General features: G+C 39.4%; 1 protein-coding gene across 2 annotated transcripts in view; it reads right to left on the bottom strand.

Annotated features, from left to right (window-relative positions):
• The window catches only part of CAPN7 (calpain 7), a 61,588-nt gene that overhangs the window by 23,454 nt on the left and 14,224 nt on the right, over nt 1-23,910 (bottom strand). For both annotated transcript variants that reach the window (XM_072971335.1, XM_006205284.4), the window contains exons 3-12: nt 22,847-23,004; nt 21,666-21,733; nt 19,469-19,669; nt 17,273-17,359; nt 13,279-13,405; nt 12,166-12,251; nt 10,837-10,930; nt 9,263-9,409; nt 7,947-8,053; nt 7,080-7,200 (exon numbers count right to left, since the gene is read on the bottom strand). In XM_072971335.1, the coding sequence (XP_072827436.1) occupies nt 7,080-7,200; nt 7,947-8,053; nt 9,263-9,409; nt 10,837-10,930; nt 12,166-12,251; nt 13,279-13,405; nt 17,273-17,359; nt 19,469-19,669; nt 21,666-21,733; nt 22,847-23,004 (1,196 nt within the window). The remainder of the gene's footprint in view (nt 1-7,079; nt 7,201-7,946; nt 8,054-9,262; nt 9,410-10,836; nt 10,931-12,165; nt 12,252-13,278; nt 13,406-17,272; nt 17,360-19,468; nt 19,670-21,665; nt 21,734-22,846; nt 23,005-23,910) is intronic.

The raw sequence follows: 23,910 nt of genomic DNA, 5'->3' as shown, positions 1-23,910 counted from the left end.
ACAAATGAAGAAATGTTCAGGTAAAGATCAACCCTGACTAGAAAGAGTTTATGTAAACAAAAGGAAACTGGGGTTAATTCTGCAGCGTGAGATGCCTGCCCAAGCTGGTTTTGTTGTTGATCAGTAACATTCATAAAATTCCAGTGTGTTTGTAGATACTGACAGGCATATGCAGAATAGATAAACAAGATTATACTGTGTAGCACAGAGAAATATATACAAGATCTGGTGGTAGCTCATGGCGAAAAAAAATGTGACAATGAAAATACGTATGTTCATGTACAACTGAAAAATTGCACTCTACACTGGAATTTGACACAACATTGTAAAATGACTGTAACTCAATAAAAAAATGTTTAAAAAAAAGTTTCAAGAAACCAAAAAAAAAAAAAAATCCAATGTGAAAGGGAGCATTATCACAGTAAAGACACCTGTCACCAGGCCACAGTTTACTGCATCCACATGTCTCTAAAATGCCTTAATCCTGGGACACAGCCCTGCCTACCAGCAAGCCAGCAGCAGCTCTGGGATTCCCTGGGCTATGCAGCCAGCTGCCCTGTGACCGACCCTGCCCTCTCCCCACCAGTGGCTGGAAACCCATGCACAAGGGAGCCCAAAGCAGTCGGCCCACACAAGGGCCTGTGCTGCCCGCAGAGGGGGCACTGCAGAGCACAGAGCTCTGGTGACCAGAGAGGACTGTGCTGCTGGGCCCCACAGAATGTCTCCTACATGGGGATGTCTCTACTTCTCCAAGACCAGGAAACGTAACTGCCATGCTTAATATATAAAAACAGTAACAGAAAATTAGGCAAAAAGAGGCAAAAGACAAGTAAGCTCCAAGCTAAGGAACAAGATAAATTCAGAACTAAGCAAAATGGAGATAAGCAATCTTACCCAATGAAGAGTTCAAGGTAAGCATAAACTGCAGAACAGAAGGGAGTGGCACAGTATATTCAAAGTGTTGAAAGGAAAACACCTAAACCAAGAATACTCAACCCAGCAAGGTTATCATTTAGATTTGATAAAAAGATAAGAGAGTTTTAGAAATAAGCAAAAGCTAAAAGAGTTCAGCACCACTAAACCAGCTTTGCAAGAAGTGTAAAAAGGACTTCTCTGAGCAAAAAAGGAACAGTCACAACTAGAAATGAGAAAGTTACAAAAGGAAAAGGCTCACTGGTAAAAGCAGATATAAAGGTAGCAGATCAACCACTTTCAAAGCTACTAGGAAGGTTATTAGACAAAAGTAGTAAAATCATCTGTATCCATGATAATATGGTTGAAAGGATACACAAGACAAAAAGATGTAAAATATGGTGTCAAAACCACTCAATGTGTGTGTGGGGGGTAAAAATGCAGAGTTGTTAAAGTACGTTTGAACTTAAGAGATAATCAACTTAAAACAATCACTTGTACTTATACAGGTTGCTGTATATATAACCTCATGATGACGGAAACCAAAAATCTATAATACACAAAGCAAAAAAAGAGAAAGGAATCCAAACATAACACTAAAAATAGACATCAAATCACAAGGGAAGAGAACAAAAGAACAAAAAGAACTACAAAAATAACCCCAAACAACTAACAAAACAGCAGGAAGTACATACCTAGCAATGATTACTTTAAATTTAAATGAACTAAATGCTCTAATGAAAAGACAAAGAGTGGCTAAATGAAGCAAAAAACCAAAAAAATCAAAAAAACAACCCACCGAGACCTACATATATGCTGCTTACAAGAGACTCACTCACATCAGATCTAAAGACACACAAAGATTGAAAGTGAGGGGATGGGAAAAGGTATTTTATGCAAATGGAAACAAAAAGAAAGCTGGGGTAGCAATACTTATGAAAAACAAAACAGACTAAAACAAAGACTAACGAGACACAGAAGAGCATTACATAATTCTAAAGGGATCAGTCCAGGAAAAAGATAACAACTGTAAATATATATGCATCCAACATAAGAGAACATATTAACAGACATAAATGGAAAAATCAACAGTAACATAATAACACTAGTGGACTTTAACAGCACACTTACACCAATGGACTCATCACCCAGACAGTAAGAAAAAAAATTACACAATAGACAAGATGGACTTAACAGATACCTATAGAACATTCTACCTCAAAACAGCAAAATACACATGACAGATCAACCAGACAGAAAATCATTAAGGAAACACTTGACTTGAACAACGCATCAGACCAGATGTGTGTGCGTGTGTGTGTGTATTCATATGTAATATGAATTTTTTCAAGTGCACATGGAACATTCTCCAGGACAGATCACATGCTAGGCTACAAAACAAGTCTCAATAAATGTAGGAGGACTAAAATCACATCAAGCATCTTTTTTGACCACAACAATATGAGACTAGAAGTCAGTCACAAGAAAGAACTGCAAAAAAACACAAACACGTGAAGACTAAACAATACGTTACTAAATAACTAATAGGTCACTGAATATAATGAAAGAGGAAATTTTTAAAAACCTTGAGATAAATAAAAATGGAAACATAATCCAAAATTCTGGGGACATAGCAAAAGCAGTTCTAAGAGGTAAGTTTATAACAATACAAGCCTACTTTAAGAAACAAGGAAAACCTGAAATTAATACCTAACTTCACACTTAAAGGAACCAGAAAAAGAACAGACAAAACCCAAAGTTAGCAGAAGGAAAGAAATCATAAAGATCAGATAAGAAATAAATGAAACAGAGACCAAAAAATAATAGAAAAGACCAGTGAGACTAAGAGCTTGTTCTTTGAAAATATAAAGCTGATAAACCTTTAGAGTCATTAAGAGAGCACCCAAATAAATGAAATTAGAAATGAAGAAGAAGTTACAACTGACACCACTGAAATGCAAAGGATCATAAGAAATGACCATGAACAGCTATACACCAATAAAACACCAATAAAGTGGACAACCTAGAAGAAACGGATAAATTGATACAAATGTACAATCTCCTCTGACGGAATCAGGAAGAAACAGAAAATACAAACAGATCAATTACCAGTAATGAAACTGAATCAGCAATTTAAAAACTCTCAACAAACAAAAATGCAGAATCAGACAGCTTTGTGGGTGAATTCTACCAAATGTTTAAAGAGTTAACACCTATCTTTCTCTAACTATTCCAAAAACTGAGGAGAAAGGAATGCTTCAGAATTCATTCTCAGAGGCCAGCCTCACCTTGATACCAAAACCAAAGACACCACACAAAAAAGAAAAGCACAGGCCAGTATCTCTGATGAACACAGCCAGAAAGATCCTCAACAAAATATTAGCAAACCAAATCTAAGAACATATTAAAAAGAATCATACACTGTGATCAAGATTTATCCCAGGGACACAGGATGGTTCAACACCTGCAAATCAATCAAGGTGATACACCACATCAATAAATTAAGTGGAACTGGTATGATCATCTCAATAGAGGCAGAAAAAGCTTTTAACAAAATTCAACATCAGCATCATTTATGAAAAAAACTCTCAACAAAGTGGGTATAGAGGGAACATATCTCAACATACTAAAGGCCATATATCACAAGCCCACAGCTAATATCATATTCAACGGTGAAAAACTGAAAGTATTTCCTCTACGGTCAGGAACAAGAGAAGGATGTGGATGTCCACTCTTGCCACTTTTATTCAACATAGTATTGGAAGTCCTAGCCACAGCAATCAGACAAGAGGAAGAAATAAAAGGCACTGGAATTGGAAAATAAGAAATAAAACTGTCACTACAGAAGACATGATACTATACATTGAAAATCCTTAAGATGCCACCAAAAAACTGTCAGAACTAATAAATGAATTCAGTAAAGCTGCAGGATACAGAATCAATATAATTAGTTGTATTTCTATACACTAATAATGAACTATCAGAAAGAGAAATTAAGAAAACAATTTCATTTACAACTGCATCAAAAATAATAAAATACCTAGGAATAAATCTAACCAAGGAGGTGAAAGATTTGTACTCTGATGAAAGAAACTGAAGACAATATAAACAAATGGAAATATGTATCCTATTCATGGACTGGAAGAATCAATCTTGTTAAAATGACCATATTACCCAAGGCAAGCTATAGATTCACTGTAATCCCTATCAAAATACCAATGACATTTTAACAGAACTAGAACAAATAATACTAAAATTTGTATGGAGACACAAAGATCCCGAATAGCCAAAACAATCTAGAGAAAGAATAAAGTTACAGGCTTTAACCAAACTAAAAACTAAACTACAAAGCTACAGTAATCAAGATGGTATGGCATTGAATAAAAACAGATACGTAGCTCAATGGAACAGAATAGAGCCCAGAAACAAATCTACACTTACATGGTCAACTAATCTATGACAAAGGAACCAAAAATATAGTGTGGAAAAGACAGTGTCTTCAATAAATGGTATTAGGAAAACTGGATAGCTACAAGCAAATAAAGGGAACTGGACCATTAACTTCTACCATATACAAAAATACACTAAAAATGGATTAAAGACTTAAATATAAGTTCTGAAAGCATAACTCCCAGAAGACCTAGGCAGTATGCTTTCTGACATCAGCCTTAGCAATATTTTTTTGTACTTGTCTCCTCAGGCAAGGGAAACAAAAGGAAAAATTAACTAATGGGACTACATCAAACAATAAGGCTTTGCAAGGCAAAGGAAGCTATCAACAAAATGAAAAGGCTGCCTTCTGAATGAGAGAAGATATCTGCAAACAGTAAATTTGATAGGGGATTAATATCCAAAATATACAAAGAACTCAACATAAAAAACTCAATTAAAAAATGGTCAAAGGACCTGAATATAGATTTCTTCCCCAGAGGTGATATAGAGATGGCCAACACACACACGGGAAGATGCTCAACATGACTAATCAGGGAAATGGCAAATCACAACCTCAATGAAATACACTTTACACTTGTCAAAATGGCTATGGTAAAAAAGACAACAAATAACAAGTGTTGGCAAGGATGAGGAGAAAAGGGAATCCCTGTGCACTTCTGGAGATTCCTCAAAAAATTAAAAATAGAACTGCCATATGATCAAGCAATTTCAATACTGGGTATTTATCCAAAGAAAACAAAACACTAATTCAGATATATGCACAGCAATGTTCAGTGCAGCATTATTTACAATATTCAAGATATGGATGCAACCTATGTGCCCACTGACAGATGACTAGATAAAGAAATTTGGTGTATATATATATGTGCAATAACATGTCAGCCATAAAAAAGACTGAAATCTTGCCATCTGTGACCACATGGATGAACCTAGAGGGTATTATGCTAAGTGAGATGTTAGAGAAAGACAAATGTAACATACCTGATTTACATGTGGAATCTAAAAAATAAAACAAACATAGCAAAACAAACACAGACTCATAGGTACAGAGAACAAACTGGTGGTCCCACGGGGGGATGGGTGAGGGGATGAGGGAAACATGACGGAGATGAAGAGGCACAAACTTCCACTTACAAAATGAGCGAGTCACAAGGGTGAAATGCTCAGCCCCGGGAATACGGTCAGTGATGCTGTAGTAACTTTGCAGGGTGGCAGACGGCAACCCGACTGACCATGGTGATTTTTGGTAACACAGAAATATGGAGTCACTATGCTGTACACCTGCAACTAACGTGGTGCTGCAGGTCTGTTATACTTCAAGTCAAAAAACAAAAATGGGAAAAAAAAGCCTCCATTGTTATAGAAAAGTTAACATGTGGAATTGATATTGTATGAATAACGCTACTGATGTTTAACTGAAAAGGCTGTTACTTGAAATTCTTACTTTACTGGAATCCACAATTTTTTAATGTTTTGTTTTCAAGTCAAATCACAGGTACCCATTTTTCTCTTAAACATGTCACTTCTCTAGTTTCCCTTGAACAATCAGAAAAATAGTCTTAATACTCAAAGTAAATGATATAATCTTTACAGAAATTTCCCTCAAATTCCAGCTTGCTTTCATATTGCCTGTTTCATTACCTAACTTTAAATCTCCTGCCAGTACCCCAACACTGCTCACCCGTCCATGAACACCCAGCTCACAGCAGCTTCTGACAATAAAATTATTACTAAATAAGAGCAACTGTTACCCACAATGTTTTAGCTGGTGTTGGTGGCAAATTACATTTCTAAAACACACTCAGACCTCCCAGCTTACGTAATTTCACATCCATTTTTCTACTGCTGCTTTATGTAGTCAATTCTCATGCCACTTTAAAAGGATGAGACAGTTCTATACCCCGTGGTTGGGGGTGTAACAACGGTGGCCGACTCAAAGCATCGAGAGTGTAAATGTTCAAATGTCGCAGCAGGTCCCTACTGCCTTAGTAAGTCATATAATTCTGTGAGCCAGGGAAGAAAAGCCTGTCTCATTAATACACAGTATACCCTGTTATTGCTGACTGATCACCACTTCCTCTAAGTTTAAGCAGGAGGAACTGGAACACACTGCTAGTTAAGCTTCCCAGTAACCAGACAGCTTAGGTACTGTACCGTCAGGGGAAGAGAGTCTTCCCTTAACAATCTTTGTATTTTCTAACCCAGAGGGCAGATGCATTCTTCAGTTAAAAATAGCTAATCAACAACATGAGAAGTAATGAAGTCAACCGTTTAGATACCTGAACACAGAGAAGGGTCTGAAAGAGGTCTCACACGTGCAAACCCACCGGCAAGGTTCTCATCCACTGTCCTCTGACTTTTTGTCCTTGCACAGAAGTTACTGAATGTCGACTGTGCTCCAGAGACTAAACTGTGCCTGACCCCAGTGCCATCACACAGCCCAGAACCCGAGGGCTACGCATGCCCCTCAACCCTGAAGGATACAATGTTTCTGTTCTGTCATCAGTATCTGTGCTGTCTTTACACTTCCCATCTTTTCATTTCATAATTTCCAATGGCAGCAGTCAAGCCGTTTAATGTAACGGGGGAATGACCTTGAAACACGGCCTAGACCTCAATTTGTCAGTATTCAGAAGTCTCATAGATCGCTTGGAATCCTTGCAACATCTTATTAGCAGACAAGAAAAACGAGAGAAACACACTTAAGGCCAAACCTTGAACTCTCTAATATCCAGCACAGCATACGCGTGTGTGGGCACCAGGCCCCACTTCTCGCCCTCCGCTTCAGTCATCACGCCAGTGGACGCCGTGATGAGGACGTCCCCTTTGTGAAACCTGGAACGGACCCAACAGACAAGTCACTGAAGGAAAACATGTGATTACAGATCACAGCACTTTTCCTTTACTCATGGCCTACTTGGAAATTTCCCCAAATTTGAAATCTTTCCTGAAACAGGCTAAGCCCAACACCCTCCAAAGAACTTTCAGTAAGAAGTACATTTCTATTTCACAGCATAACAGAAAAATGGTCACATTTCCTTTTTTCCTCTCCCAGTTTTAGACAACTTAATTCTCAGGTAGAAACCTATCGATGAAAAAAAAAGTGCTAAATTTTCAAATGATTTACAAGTAAAGATGAAGGTGTGCAGTAGCCAATGTACTTCTCCCAAAGCCACGTCATTTTGTTGATCAGTGCACTGTGTTTTGGGCGTCAGCACTGAGTGTGCACCACCGTACAGACGGCTCCCCGCCCTCCTGGGGGGCGTCCACTTAAGGCCCCCGCTTCACCTTCTCACACCCATCTCTGCCCACTTTTCCTCAAGCTGTTAAGTAATTAGGAAGTGCGAGGCAGTTTTTCCATATTACATATTCCAGATTCAAATGTTTTAGATCATCTACAGTCTGGATTCACTGTAACCATCAGCGAGGATGACAGAGGGCTGGCTGTACGTGAAGTCAAGTCTACCTGAAAACCACAATTTCCCTAATGACTGAAGGTGACAGCTTTTGCAATATCCATTCTAAGTAAGGCATGAGGTTCTTAAGTAGTCTCTTTCAGCACGAAAGAGAGAGAAGTTTACCTTTGATAAAGCATCCGGAAGGAACTGTCCTTACTAAACGCCTGGCTGTCTGAGTGCATGGCAATCCGCTCTGGAATCCACCCGGTCAGGGCATGAAGGTCAATGTTCTGCAGCATAAAACAGGGCAGGCAGGCTGTTTCCAAGCTCTTACGTACATCCCCGGGGCAGCTATTAAATCTCACTGATTTGATAGGATGATTTTGACAGGAAAAAGTCAGGAGGTAGTAAGCTGTTTTCAACCAGTAATACATTTCTTATTTAACGCAAACACCTACCTAGATTTAAGCACAAGATTGTCTTTTCCTTAAAATCTTTGCTGCTTTTCCTGAATACAACAGAACTGTTTTACTGATAAATATGATGAAAACTCAAAACATTTAACAGAAAAAACCGCTTTATGATGATGATCATTAACCATTCAGTGAGTTTTTACTGTATGACAGTCATTTTTCTAATATTTTATAGTATTCTCATTCCTTCTCTAAGCTGCACTGGCTAAATGAACAGGCAATGGATTAGAAAGCTAAACTAGAAATATCTGAAGGACAGAGCCACTGAACATGGAGGCTAGGTGGAAATGTTGACATCCTCTTACCTTTAACCATGACTTACACATTCTTTGACTAGCATCTAGGAACCAGGAGAATGAAGGAGGCAAGGTCGTGGGCAAGGACACTAACCTGGGATATGAATGTGGGTGATGTGCATGTTACTTCATTTAATCTTTACAGTTCTTGAGAGGTGGGTGTTATCCTCATATTACAGACAAGGAGGCTAACAAAGGTCAAATACCTTTTCTCAAGGTACAGGCTGATTAACATTACAATTCAAAGTCACGCTAACCTGACTAATCTCTGGCATAAGCCCAGCAGTTTACCTGGTACAACTACAGCACACTGGCACATACCTCGATTTTACAGGATAAGTTGTGTTAAGGTTGGGAAAAATTAACAAAAACCTCCTTGAACCTGAATTTACAAATCAAAACAAAACAAAACAAAACATAAGGATGACAATATGACACATCCCTTTGACCTGAAGAGGCTTCTCTGGAAAGGTACACTGTATTTAACTGGTCAGGGTTAATAGCAGACACACACACTCTCAGGCTTTCCTGAATAACAAATCTACACAACGTGCTAATAACCTTACAAAAGAAAACACACACTCCCGGAACAAGTGACTGACCAACACTTTCCAGGGGTTGATCTTTTCTTATCGTTTAAACCAAATACATCATCTATAATCTTTCAAATTTAAAACAGCCCTAGGAGGCAGCACGAGTCTGTGTCTGGACCGTCTTGTCTATTACTTACTGAGTTGGATCCCGGGAAATCATATCCTCCCATGACCTTCATGTACGCTTTCTCTATGAGAGAAACCCACAGTTCACTTTTGTTGTTAGAGTAAGAACAGAGGAGTTCTCCCTTATGATCAACAGGTAACTGGTCATCAATTATCACCTGGAGAAAGAGAACATTCATTTCCTTAGGTGGTAAACCCACACACCTTTCATACTGATAAAAGGCATGACACACTCATTATTAAGCTATTGACAGGTTCCTATTTCTAGAATCTGGTCAACTATAAAATGTCTTATCACGTCTTAAGTTGAAAAGTTAATGTCCCTGTCAGGTGATAACTTTGCGCCAACTGGTTACATGTTATGGATCTACCAGCAAAATTATCAGGGATTTCAGAAATGTACATTATATTTAAAATAATTACAAAAGGGCCTCACTATTAAGGTAAACAACAATATTAACCTGCAAAAGACATGCTATGTTCAGTTGTAAAATACTATGGCTAAAAAATATATTTAAATAATATAGAAATACAGAAGTAATCACCACAAGGATAGTTTCTAATTCATATTATAGAGCAATCTGGGAAATAAGGTAAGAATTTTCATCCAATGTTAATAGAAGAACTAAGCAACTGCATTTTAAAAGATTCTTTAAAGAAGAGGTTATTTAAAGATTATGGTTCAGGAAAACCATTCTCAATAATTTTGTCTAGTTTCTAAGAAGTCAGCTAGAGCAGGGTTCTGAAAGGGTGTTCTCAGCCAACAGCAGCATCTTCATCACCTAGGAATCTGCTGGATACGTGAATTCCGGCCCCATCAGACCCACTATACTCTGGCGGTGGGGCCCAGCAATCTGTCTTCACAAGTCCTGCAGGTGATTCTGTGCAGACTGAAGTGTGACTGTTACTGACCTACAGAGCAACAACTCAGCTTCTCACCCCGGAATACTAGGGGATCTCGTCTAAATGCATATTCTGATTCAGCAGGTCCAGGACGAGACCTAAAACTGTGGGAGTCTAACAAATTCCCAGGTGACGCTGATGTGAATCCATGGACCTCCATGAGCTGACCGGATCTAGGGAATTCTAACGACACAAGGCCCTTACGACATGGTTCAGAATCCTCAAAGAAATTAAAGGAGTGCAATTTCAAACTATGTGTGTATTTGACAAAGGAAAACAGAACATTAAAGGTGTCTTACATCTCAACTTAAGAAGACTACAAACCTAAATTGTTCTGACCTACCACGCTTGGTTTGTCTGACATCCTTTTAATCAAAAAGGTAATTAACCACCATGAGATTAAAATTAATTTTACACATTAACAATCATGAGCCCAATGTTACTTCTTGGAACTTTCTATAAGTTTTCCCAAAACTCATTTTTAAAAAGACTTTATACTTGTCATGCTTTTTTATTTTTAATTATTAACACACGATGTTACTGGTAGTGATATGTATAGTATCACAGACTCAAAATCAACTAACCTGACTTTTTAAATGTTTACATAAATAACATTTTTCTTACTGATTCCACTCAGGATTCAAAGGTGGGAGGAGGGTTGGGGTGGGGATACATGACTCACCTTTCTAGGGACCCCATTGAGGTGCAGTTTCACCATATACTTTCCACATGGGTTGTATTCTGGCTCCCCGTCCTTATTCTGAGGGTAAATAATGCTTTTGTAAGGAAAAGAAATATTGAAATATCAACATTAGTATTCGATATAAGCTACCATGCAGAATACTGTATTTTATTTAGACATATGCTATTGTCAATTTTATAAAAATAAACATAAGAATATTTTCTACAATAGGCCTGTAAAAGAAAAAGAATTTCATCCTACTTGAAGTGCTTTTTCAATATAAATAAATGAAGAGTGTCTTATGAGATCATCCAGCAGGGCATAAATTTCACAGTATTCTGAAAAGTGCTCAGTTTTCCATTATATACTCTGATAAACCTTCTATTAAGTGGATGTATTTTAAGCCACTTAAAATACTCTACTATTTGCCCCAAGACCAATTTCTTCTCTAAAGAGAAGACCATTTCAACTAACCACAACTAAGGTGACTAACTAACTCTGACAAAGCACAAAATTATCCAGTAAGAGACTTGTAGAAACGGTCAGTATCAATTTTCTTTCCAAACTGTGTATTATTTACTTACATGGTCTGTTTATCCAAGATGGCAAAGAGCTTGAAACTAAGGTCTGTATCTAACTCACCTCTGTACTTTCAGGACTTAACACACAAAACCACTCAGAAAAGCTGTACAAAAAGATTATGCAGCTTCATTTTACAATGAACAATTTTAAGCTAATAAAACTTATAAAATTGAAAGAGAAAGTATCTCAGTAACACTTCAGTATATTCTAAATGAGTTCTAGCCGAAAGAAATACTACTTTATATCATGTATGTAATGTTTTACATTAAATTTTTTATTTAACCCAATATATCCAAAATATTACAATTTCAACATGTAATATATACAAAAATGTGAGATATTTTCTAATAGTTCATTTGTGCTAAGTTTTCAAAATCTGATGTATTTTATACTTACAGCCTATCTGAATTCAGACTAGCCCACTTCAAGTGTTCAATATCCACACGTGGCTAGTGGCTACCATATAGGACAGTGCAATTACAAATATCACAGGATTTTAATTTGGCCAAGTTCATTTATCTCAAAACATATTTATTTCATATATATTCTCTTAACTACACATGCTTATGTTCTTAGACTACCTTAGCAAATCTTCCCGTGTTCACAAATCATCTTAACATGCAAGGGCCATATTCTCCTAAGTGATATGCCCTCTTCACCTTCTACGCAGATAAAGCCTAAGTTTTTAATTTCTAGTTAAGAGAAAATCACATGAAAAGGGCTAAAGGGACAAATACAAAATTTTACCTGGTAATCAACTTCTTGTTAAATCGTCTTTCATACGCTGCACTGATAGCCAGTGATGCCACAAAGGAACAATCTGATACTATTGTCTGTTAACAAGAATTTATTAATATTTTCATTTATTCATGCAATTTCAACATTATTACAATATTTAAGCACTGCACCTAGAGCCTGACTTTTTATACAAAATATCCTGACTACTGCTTGAATAGGAAAATGATAAATAGAAATGCCATACTGCCAACTAACACATATTTTGTTCCACCAAATTCTAGAAAAGACAAAGTATTCCAATGAAGTTAATTTAGAATAACTAAATATGGATGGTGCATTCCTGTATGGATAAAAGCATACTGATTCATACTACTTTTAATGACAAAAAATGCTTTTAAAGGCATTTTTTTTAAAGTTGGTTTATTATAATATGACCAATTAAAATGAATACACGCATCAAAAGATTCTTAAATCATATTATTTCAAGACCATTATTTTTTCTAACCCCTTTACTGTGGTATGGTTCCTGTACAGTAAACCACACATATTTCAGACGTACACTTTGATGAATTTTGATAGATGCAGACACCCATGAAATCACCACCACCACAATCAAGACAGCTAACATTTCCATCACTCTCCAAGAGTTGCAATTTTCGATTTCCCAATTTATCCCTTTCCACCCCCTTTAACCTCTAGTAACCATAAAGGACCATTATTTTTATACTAATGTGGAAAACATCTGTGACTTCAATGCTGAAATGTAACTAAAGCTGCGATAAAGCCACATAGTTGTCCCACCACTGCAGTGTTTTAAATAAGCCCAATATCCATCTTTTACATCTATTCTCTCATCCGAGGTGAAATTCAGATTCCCAACTGTCTCATCTGCAAGGACGTATCAATAAAGAGGGTGTACATAAAAACATGTAACTGCTCAAGAGTTATTCATACTTGTATTACCTCAGTATGTCTAAGTCAAAGTGTGCTGAACGAATAATTTTTCCAATTATACTAATGCATCTGAATACATACTAAAAAACCTAAGAAAAAAGTCATCTATACTCAAATTACTTTAAAATGTTGGCTTTTCGTATAAAATTACACAAAAGGAAAGTTTACCTGCTTTATGCTGAAACTGGACACAGTGTAAATCATGGTAGGATTGTTGGTGAGGTCTTCTGGTCGCACCCACTTAGAAAATGTAGCTTTTTGTTTGGGTGATAACGGTAGCTTGCCCCATCTATCACTGAGGTGATAATTAATTAAATAATAATAATGATGATAAAATTAATCTCAAAAAATGATTCAAAAGCAAAATTAAATTTCCTAGAGAATTTTTTCTTTTTTGGGGAAAGTGATCACAGCTACACTACGTAACCCTAAGAACTCTCTGGCCAAATCTGGGTCTTTACACTTAGCCCTGAATCCAGTCAACCTGATCGTCCTTCTCAATCAGAAAAAAATGTACAGATAACTGAAAACAGCAGAGCAACCTAAACTCACCTGTATCTATTTTAAGAATATAACTCAAAAGGGGGGGTATAGCTCAGGGGTAGAGTGTGTGCTTAGCATGCATGAGGTCTTGGGTTCAGTCCCCAGTACCTCTGCTAAAATAAATAAATAAAAATAATAAATAAAAAAACCTAATTACCACCCCATCCCCAAAGAACATACTTCAAAAGTTTGATTTAGAAAGGTCATATTTACGAAATTCAGTTTCAGTGAGATGGAGCCCTTAAAGACAACTCAGTGTGGCTCATCCCAAAGGACCAAGGAAGCCACAGGCCTTCACGTGGGCTCTGCGCCAACTCCCCTGCAAGGCTAACAGCAGAGCACCTAACTGCTGAGTGAGGACCGCGTGCCTGGCTTCCCGCAAAAGTATCTCATTGATATTATTCATTTCATCTTCAAAACAAGATAAGATAAGCAGCGGCAGACAGCATATTTGAATCCAGTCTCTGGGGCCAAATCCACGATTCTTATCCATCACCCTCTATTCACAGTGTGCAGGGAATATACTGTGTAATATTTCTCTAAAGTTAATGTCCAGCACAAGTTTTTTTTTTTAAAAATCAACCTTTTCTCAAAACTCTTCTAAAGCAAGGGCAAAAAATTTGGGGGTTTCAAAAGATTTCTAGGATAATGTAGGACATATGATATGCAAACTGAAACAAATATAACGTTTTTCTAAAGGAACGTTGATAGATACTAGAAGAAAGAGGGTTTTGAGGTCAGGTGTGACCTGAAAGTTCCTGGCTAGAGCACCACTGTTTTCCATCGGAGGACATCTCTAAACCGTGAAAAGCCAGAGCTCACTGTCAGTGTCTCAGGGCTGGCAGCACACGGTGGGTGGCACTTCTCAGACTCTTCTGATGACCACAGGTCTCACAGAACCACCAGTGTTCTGGGCCACATTTTGGTACCTGTGTAGTATCACGTGCTGACTGCAGACAGACAGTGAGCTGGTGAATTCACAAGGACAGCCATCACAACATTTTGAGGAGAAAAAATAAGGCTGATTCAAATCTACAATCAAATTAGTTAGTATTATGAACCTGCCATGTGAACCATAATTGAGTAAATCCAAGACTCCTTAATATCTGTTCTCTCAAAAGTCACCATTAAATCACCAAACTCAATCTTTTTTCTTAGAACTTCAAAAATATTTAAAATATTTCACAGATATATTTATTATTATACACGACCAGAAAAGAAAAAAATTGAATCACTCCATCTTTCTCACCATAAACTGTGAGTCTTTTGCCACCAGTCTGTTACCTTTGAATTAAAAAATGCTTACTGTTACTTTTTCTTCTGACTATTCTTACTGTAAAGTAATCCACAAAAGAAAACAAAAATCTTGGCAATCAGAGTAGTTAATTTTCTATTTATTCTAGATTTTTCTTCAGTTCGGAAAGCATCCACCAAGCACCCACCACCTGCAGACAGCGTGCTCGGCCCTGCGGGCAACGTAACGTGTGTCCTGCCCCAGGGCGGCTCACGGTCCAGGGTGGAGGACCCACGCAGAACAAGGATCACACATGTGTAGAATCCCAGCCGTGACACGTGCTCTGCCCGAATTAAGGGAGCTGGTACAGTACTTCATTTTTCTGTCTCAATCAATATGCTGTAAGCATTTTCCCATTTACCTCATTTTGTGAAAACTTGATTGACCATCGCTGTACAAAATTCTTCTGTGGACATTCTGTTATATGAGCACTACAAATATGACTTCTCTTACTCTGTTCTACAAACACTGGAACTACAGGTTTATCTCTCTGCTTAGATTTGTGAGGGGGAGGTAATTAGGTTTGTTCATAGATTTCTGCTTGGAGGAGGTACTGGGGATTGAACCCGGGACCTCCTGGGTGCTTACTGTTACTTTTTCTCTACCACTTGAGCTAGGCCCTTCCCCCATCTCTGCTTAGATTTAACCAGTAAGCGCACCCTGGAATAACTAGTTCCACATATTCATAATTATAACAATATTGATGAGTATCTTTTATACAAACCTCTGACTACATCTGCAAATACTTTTTAGAACCGGTTTCCTGAAGTGAAAAGTAATAGTCGAAGGAGTATAAACATTTTTAATTTGAAACATGCAGCCAAATTATGTAATATAATTTAGTATTCAACAAAATAACTACTTTGTAAACAGCTGACCCTTATTACATAGCACTTGCAATGTAACAAGCACCATGAACAAGTGCTTTATGTTTTATTAACTCATTTAATCATCACAGTAACACTACGAGGTGGGTTCTATCAGTATTTTAAAATCTGAGACAGATTAAAAAACGTGCACAGTGTCACAGAGGACGTGGCACCGGACAGCTTGGCTCGCGACTCTGGGCCCCCAACGTCAGTGCCGTTAACTTCTCCCATGTAAACATGCCTAGATCCTCCTCCCCCTGCCCATCTCCCCCGAAATAGCATCACATGGTTGTCTGAGGGGAAAACTTACGATGACAACTTCTGTCTAACTTCCGCCTACCCAAGAACAGCAAACACTACAACCGAGAAAGCAGCTCTTTGCTCTTAGTAGAGCCTTAATATATTCTGTATATAATAAGCATTCGACTCCCTGCTTTCTGATAATAAATATAACAAGACCATTGCAGAAATTCTGAAAACTGAAAATGCTTTAAAAAGTAAATCACCCAATTTCGCTACTCAGACATAACCACTTGAAACGTTTTGATATCTAACTTTACATCAGGTTTTCATATGTATCTATAAATATAAGTATCTATCTTTTAAAATGTACTATACTGCAAGCGTTTCCCCTATTATTTTTCAAAGAATTTTTTTATTTGTTTGTTTTATGAGGGGGATTAGGGTTATTTATTTCTATTTGGAGGAGGTACTGGGGATTGAACCCAGGACCTCGCACATGCTAAGCACACGTTCTACCACTTGAGCTATACCCGCCCCATCAAAGACTTATTTTTTTATGGGTAGCATGATATTTAAATAATAATATGAACATGACATTATTTAATCACTCCTCTGTTGTTATACACCAAGTCTGTTTAAATAACTGTCTGCTGTAATGGACACTTTGATAAATGCTCTTATTACATACGTCTTTGATCGAATTTTAATTTCCTTAGGATGACTAGAAGCCAGGAGTCCTGAACCAAACGGTATTTTTAAGGTTTCTGACACAGCTGCACTGTCCTGGAAGGCTGTGCTAACACCTTCACAGTTAACTGTTTCTTGAATTGAATCTTCTCAGCAAACAATGATACTGTTATTCCACTCCACCTTCCCAGGAATTCCACTCCTCTACTGATGTGAATTTCTGCTGTGATCAAAAGCCAATTTAACAAATGTTCACTGACCACTTACTCTGCGCCAGCCGCCATGCTGGACGCCATGGGCACAATGTTAGGTCAAGGGAGACCACATGTCCCACCACTAGGGAACGGTCCACAGGCACGCTCGCCACGTCTCCCTGCCTCCTGCCCACAGCCACACCCCTCTGCCAAATTTTTCACAGCAAATTTTAATTTCAAGGCTATGGATTTAACTGAACTTCAGACTATGGAAAAAATGCTGACAACTTAAAACAGTCTTGAAAGTAAAAATTGGAATATTGCTTACTTACCAGAAAGGCATTGGATACGCAAAACGTTCCCTCAGATCAATACTCATGAAAGGAACATATTCTATACCGTTTATTTTTGATGTTGTCCTATAAAACACAAGGGGAAAACCTCACGCAAATGTTCAGGTCCACTGTGATTACCAATCTCATTGAAACTCCTTCTAATTTAAATGACAAGGTACGGTACGGTAATAAAATTAAACTGACAATTTCGTAATGTTAATAACTGAACAAAATTTTCACAAAATAGCTGAATACCAGAAAATAACTGATTCAATTCAATTCAATAAGAGTTACTCTTTTAGGACTAACATCCTTCACAGGAGAACAGTCTCAAGACAGGTGACACTCGAGGTAGTGGAAGTGTCACCAGGACACAAGCCGAACTGTATCCTAAGCCCGAAGAGAGAAAGCAATTGCTTAGTTAGCTGGGGGTTTAAAAAACATGAGGTTTATAATTCTGGGAAATGTGTTCTTTACATTTTCTGGTCATGAGAACAAGGAACGGGTAGTGCACAAAGGAAGGTCACGGTTACGGCCTCCTGACAGAGAAAGCGTGGTCTGCAGCTGCTCTGCACACTCCTCGCTTTGTGGACGTTTGTCTGCATATGTTAGTAGGCTCTCTCCTTCTCTGCGTCCTTCCCTCTTTTTATTTAGAAGTAGCTGTAGGGTTACTTCACCATTTGGCCTCTAGGGAACACTGTCCAGTGGGGCTGTGACAGAATTCAAGGACAGCTGACGAGGGACACAGGATCGGTGTGAACCTTCATCCTGTGATAATGAGGCCTTTCCCCGCATGCAGGACAACTGTGTTGTCAGCAGGGACACAGAGCTGCCCTGCCGCATGCAATGAGAAACTTCAAACATGTGCAGAAGGGAGCAAATGGACACTGAGTAGCCGAAGTGCCGGCCTGGGACGCACTTGCCTCTCAGGTCCAAAACTACCGTTTCTGTCCTGCTTTGTGCTGCGTTTGTTCGTGTGTATTTCTCCTGCGCCAAGAGGGCCAGACTGGTAGGAGGAAAATTAAAATCTTCAGCAGGAAAGGAGAGAAAACTGCCTGCAGGTGGCTGCTTAGGAGGAAGGAGCCCTTTTAGTCCAATTTTCGGAACCTGAACGAGCAACTCTGTGACCCGCGCAGCTCTGAGCAGGTGGGTTCTTTCTTGGAGCTGGGGTGACAAGTGGCCGCGCTGGCTCAGAGACCCATCCCACCCACAGCAGCCATGCCGGCTGGGACGAGCAAGAATTTCCACATCCTTGTTCTGCATCTTTAACATCCCCTGGGGCTGCTTCGAGACACTGAACTGGCTTCCCAGAGCAGGGGTTGACAAAATTTTTCCGTAAAGGGCCAGATATTATTATTATTAATTTTTTTGTTTTTTTTTTAATTAATAGACTTTATTTTTTAGAGCAGTTTCAGGTTCACAGCAGAATTGAGCAGAAACTACAGAGAGTTTGCACACAGCCCTCCCCACCCACAAATATATACTCCCCTACCCTCAACATCCCTCACCAGTGTGGCATATTTGGTACAATTGATAAGCCAACACGGGCACATTATTATCAATCAAAGTCCACAGTTTACATTAGGGCTCACTCCTGATGTTGTGCATTCTGTGGGCTTTGACGAATGCGTAACAACATGCAGCCACCACGACAGAGTCACACAGAATCATTTCATTGAAAGGGCCGGATATTATCTAATTTCTGCTTTGCAATGAGATCTGTGTCATATGTTCTAAGGTTTTCAGTTTTCTTTTTTATAACCCTTGGAAGCAGTGTGAAAAACCACTCAGCCCCTGCGGCTTGCCTTTGCCGACTCCGGCCCAGACGGCCGCTTCAAGGTAACAGTTTCCCCACCAGGGCCCCGGTCACCGAGTGGCGGGGACACTGAGGGGTCTGCCGCTGCTGCCCTGCTCTGCCCTGCAACCTGCATTGTTCAGTCCTGGAGAACACTAGGATGTTCAGAAAAACATACCTCTAGTGGAAATGTGAATACATGTGAATATATGTTAGGACAAATTTGAACTATTTCAAGCTGTGGCTATGTGACAATATAATTTATAATCACATAACGACAGCAAGACACACCATAACAAAGATGTGACTCCGACTCGGCACACCCAATGAGACTCACGTCACCTGCGCTGATTATGTTCCCAAAATTGTTGACGACAATGAATTATAAACTGAGTTACCTGAGAACTTCAATTTCTTCTGCCGTATACCTCTGTCCCTGGGCGTCACAGGACTGTGGGCTGATAAATGGCTGAGGTCGGTCAAGGAAGGGGTTAGTTCCTAGAGGGAAATGTGCTCTCGTTGGAGGCGGCTTTGGTTTATTATTCGTTGACTTGACTTTGCATAAAGGCTTTGTTAAAGGCTCGCTCAGTGCTTCTGCTCTGGAACAGAGAGAGGTACAGGAAACTGTTTCAGTTTTTCTTCTCACATTTTCCAGAAAACAGAATTTACTTCAAGAACCAGTCAAGCATCCCTACTGTAGAATTAGTACATAAAATTCTTACATACTAGTCGACAGTCCACGACTTAAGCTACTCCCAAAGGTAAGATGAGTATTTTCGCAAACAATATTCTACTGACAGTGTTAACTAAGCACTCAGGGCATGTCAGTTCCTATGCAGGGTAAGGGGGCTACAGGAACGCACAAAACACAACCCCACTCTCAAGGTGCTCCAGTGTCGTGGGGAGAGGAAGGAAGTGCGTCAGACGTCACAGAAGCTAGGCTGGAAGCACCACAGCGAGTGAAGGCACCGCAGATGACAGTAACTTAATGGTAGGAAGAGAGGGGGAGGCAGGGAACACTTTTCTGAACAGACGTTTGAACTGTGGAGATGTTCCCCCGGAGAGTGAGGAAGGGTTTTGAGCAGAGGGAACAGCATGTACAAGCGTACAAGTGTGCAAGTGTGACATGGCAGAGTGAGTTCAGGTAATGTCAAAAGAATGGGTGGAGCCCCTGTGAAGCATGCAAATGAGAGGCAGCGGGCGATGGGGCCAGTGGCAGGACTGGAGCACGGAAGGCCACTCCGGATACTTGGGGAACTCTGACTTTGTTCTGTCAAAGAACTATCAGGCTAGAACACAGACGTTCTTAACCTGAGGTCCATGTATGAGATTTAGGAGTCTGGTGACCACCGAAATTATATGCAAAAAAAAAGTTATGTCCATTTTTCCTGGAGAGCGTATCCATTCTTTTGAACAGATTCTCAGACGAGCTGGTGATTGACCACAGACCTGTGCTCAGGATGCAGAGAGCGCAGGAGGGTTACCCACACAGGTAATGACAGCCATCTACGGTCTGACTGGTGAGAGAAGTCAAAATGGAGAAGCTAACTGTGTGTCAAGTGCCCAAATCTTCCCAAATTTGGAGAAACAAACTAGACATTAGACTGTGGTGATGAGTGAAAAGGAGGGGTGATCATTATACCTCAATAAAAAAAGCAGGGCTGGGGGAGGTACAGCCACCTAGTCTAGCGTCAGAACAGGACACTTTATTCAGCTGTGCCATCCCCACCCTTGTCCGCTGTCTGTAACGCTCTGTCGACACGAGAGGTTATACTTCTCTTGTGCAAGGCCGTTTATTCCTCCAACAAATGCCTCGTGGACACAAGCTCTACGTCTGGCCCTCTGCTAGGTGCCTGGGCTAAACAAGGACAAATTCCTCTGCCCTCACAGCGCTTGTATCTGGGGGGTGGGGGGTTGGAAGGGACAGAGACGTTAAAGACAGGTATGACCGACTCCTAAATTTCATTCACTTAGGAAGAGATACGGGAAAGAATATTAGAACAGAGGGAGCAGGACGGAAGCACTGGAGGAGACTCCATTTTAAACAGAATGGTGCGGGCAGGCTCTCCTGAAAGGGCGCCCTTGGGCAAAGGGCTGAGGGAGCCACACGCACGCAGTCCGGGGATGTGTGTGGCTGGCCAGTCTCCATTCCTCCACTTCCAGCAGTGGCTCTGGAAGGCTCTCAGGAAGTTCCCTCTCTGGAAGTCTGATGTGACCCAAGAGAAGTCTTCCATCTCAAATACCACAGTCATTTTTGTTTTACACGTAGCAAAAACTAAACAAAACATCTCTTGACTGATTTGTTGTTTTCGGAGTTTAAAGCAGGAACGAGGACATGGAGATGAACAAGATGCTCTCTGTTCCCTTACAGAGTTTACCATCTAAGGAGCCAACATGACGTGTGAAAAGAGGCAGGCAAAAAAAGAGAGGGGCAAACTCTCTCGAAGAAGGCAGACCTGGTTTGGGTCTCAAGTTAACATGGAAATGGAGGTTTGTTACGACAAGGTATATACCACACATTCAGATCAATCTGTCACATTCAGTAACACAGGACACTGTCATCCACAGGTAAGGACCAGAGGGACCAAAACTCACCTATCTAGTGCCTGTCGGGCCAACTGTTTCAGTTTATTTTGCAGAGTTTTATCAGCAGTTTCATAAGACTTAAGAGAAAGAGAGACAGACATCCCGCAACGTAATTATTAATTTGCTTGATCCATGATATTTCCGAGCAAAAAAACATTTACAGTGCACATTACATTTCTTACACTTTTGAGAGGATAAGCCAAGGCATTTTATTTTCATCCTTAAAGGTCTCATTTAAAATTGTGTTGAAAACCTGTCACTGAGGTAAACTTTAAGACCCCTTAATGTGGACAGGTTGTACCTGGAACCACTGCTGGGCAGTGGAACCTCAGAAGCGAAATAAGTGAGGAGGACAAGGACAAATGCCATGTGACTTCACTCATATGTGGATTAAAACACAAAATAAACAAACAAAAGAAGACAAAGTCACAGATACAGAGAACAGATGAGTGGTTACCAGAGGGAAGGGGTCAGCTGAACGGTGGTGGAAGGTGACTAGGCCCGTGGAGGCGATCACTTGGTGGTGCACACAGATGTCAAGTTAGAATGCTGTACACCAAAACTTACATAATTAAAAAAAAAGGCCTTCGGTCTCAGGTACCTATGGGAATGAGGCTAGGTGGCTCCTCTGGACAACAGGCCCTGGACAGGGAGCCAGCGCTCCGGGAAAACCACCCTAACCACTTCCCCATGCCCTCCTGGCAAGCACGCCGCTCTCACCACGAGATGCCCCTCGAAGCTAACAGACCTGCCAGGGCTCCTCGCGAAGTGGTAAAGACCACGCAGCCCAGAGACCTTACACTGCACATCGACAAGGCTCTCCCAAATGCACTTATTTATTAAGTGCTTAAGATTGAAAAAAGACAGGGAAGTTTAGTTTAAATTCACAGCTTTGTGATGGCAAATTCTTCCTGTAATAATTCTAGTTACATGGGTATTAAAAGGTAAAAAATGGTACCCGTAATTTAAAAAAAAATTGCCTAATGACTCAACCTCAATACTGTCAATTTTTTAATAAGAGTAAAATTCATTATTAACTTTCTACTCTTATCTTTTAAAGAGGAGTAACTTAGTTACATTTATAATAATTCAATAATCTTTTTAAGGAACTGTTAGGTAAAACTCACTAGTAAGGGGAGAAATCTGTTAGCACAATTCCACCGAATTCAGCTCACAGCTGTCATACATACGGTTTTCAGACAGAGATCCACGGCCTCCGTATACAGCTCTATAGCATCTTCAACGTTGCCTTTCTCGTCTTCGTCAAAAGCTTGTGTAACAAGGAAATGGGCACGCTCCAAGTCCAACTGATGCTTTGACTTCAAAGGGTCTGCACTCTTTGACTGGACTAGGACAGGGAGAAGAGCCACGCGAAGGAACTGTTACCCACATACACGTCCAGGGAACAGCAAACCATTTTAATACATTCTTCACCAAAACTCTATAGTCCTTCATCGAAGAAGCTCAGCAAGGTCAAGAAAAACCTTATAAAAATTTTCCCTGAATTTCTCTGTCCCGACTAGCACTTTCTTCATTTAGAAAATAAAACACAGACGTCCTTCTCACATACCCTCCCCACAAAAAAACAAAACAAAAACTTGGAAAATACTAAAGAAACTCAATTATGTTTTAAAGTAATTAAACATTTTTTTCAATTTTTTTAAATTGAAGTATAGTCAGTATACAATGTTGTGTCACTTTTTGGTGTACAACACAATGTTTTGGTCATACATGTACATACAGATATTCCTTTTCATATTCTTTTTCATTATAGGTTACTACAAAATACTGAATATAGTTCCCTGTGCTATACAGGATAAACTGGTTATTTATCTTATAGCACAGGGAACTATATTCAACTTTTATAATAAGCTGTAATGGAAAAGAATCATAAAAAATATGTATGTACATGTATAACTGAATCACTTTGCTGTACACCTGAAACTAACACTGTAAACTGACTACACTTCAATAAAAAGTAAGAATTAAAAAATTTTTCTCAGTACAGACAATAATTATATAACACACTAGGCCCTCATGATAACATTCATACTGCTTCCTACTCACTTGAGTCCAGAATAAGCTATATTTTTACTGCTCTTTGAAAGTGTTGCTTCTAAAATGAAGACATGTATCCGTAAGGAAATTGTATCTAGAATATATAAAGATCTCTGACGGGGACTTCCGGGCAAGATGGCGGAGTAGAAGGACGCTTGTAAGTCACCCTCTCCCACAAATACACCAAGACCCACAT

The sequence above is a fragment of the Vicugna pacos genome, chromosome 1, assembly GCF_048564905.1.
Source record: "Vicugna pacos chromosome 1, VicPac4, whole genome shotgun sequence".
NCBI classification, from domain to species: Eukaryota; Metazoa; Chordata; class Mammalia; order Artiodactyla; family Camelidae; genus Vicugna; species Vicugna pacos.
This window is presented reverse-complemented; position numbering and strand designations above follow the sequence as displayed.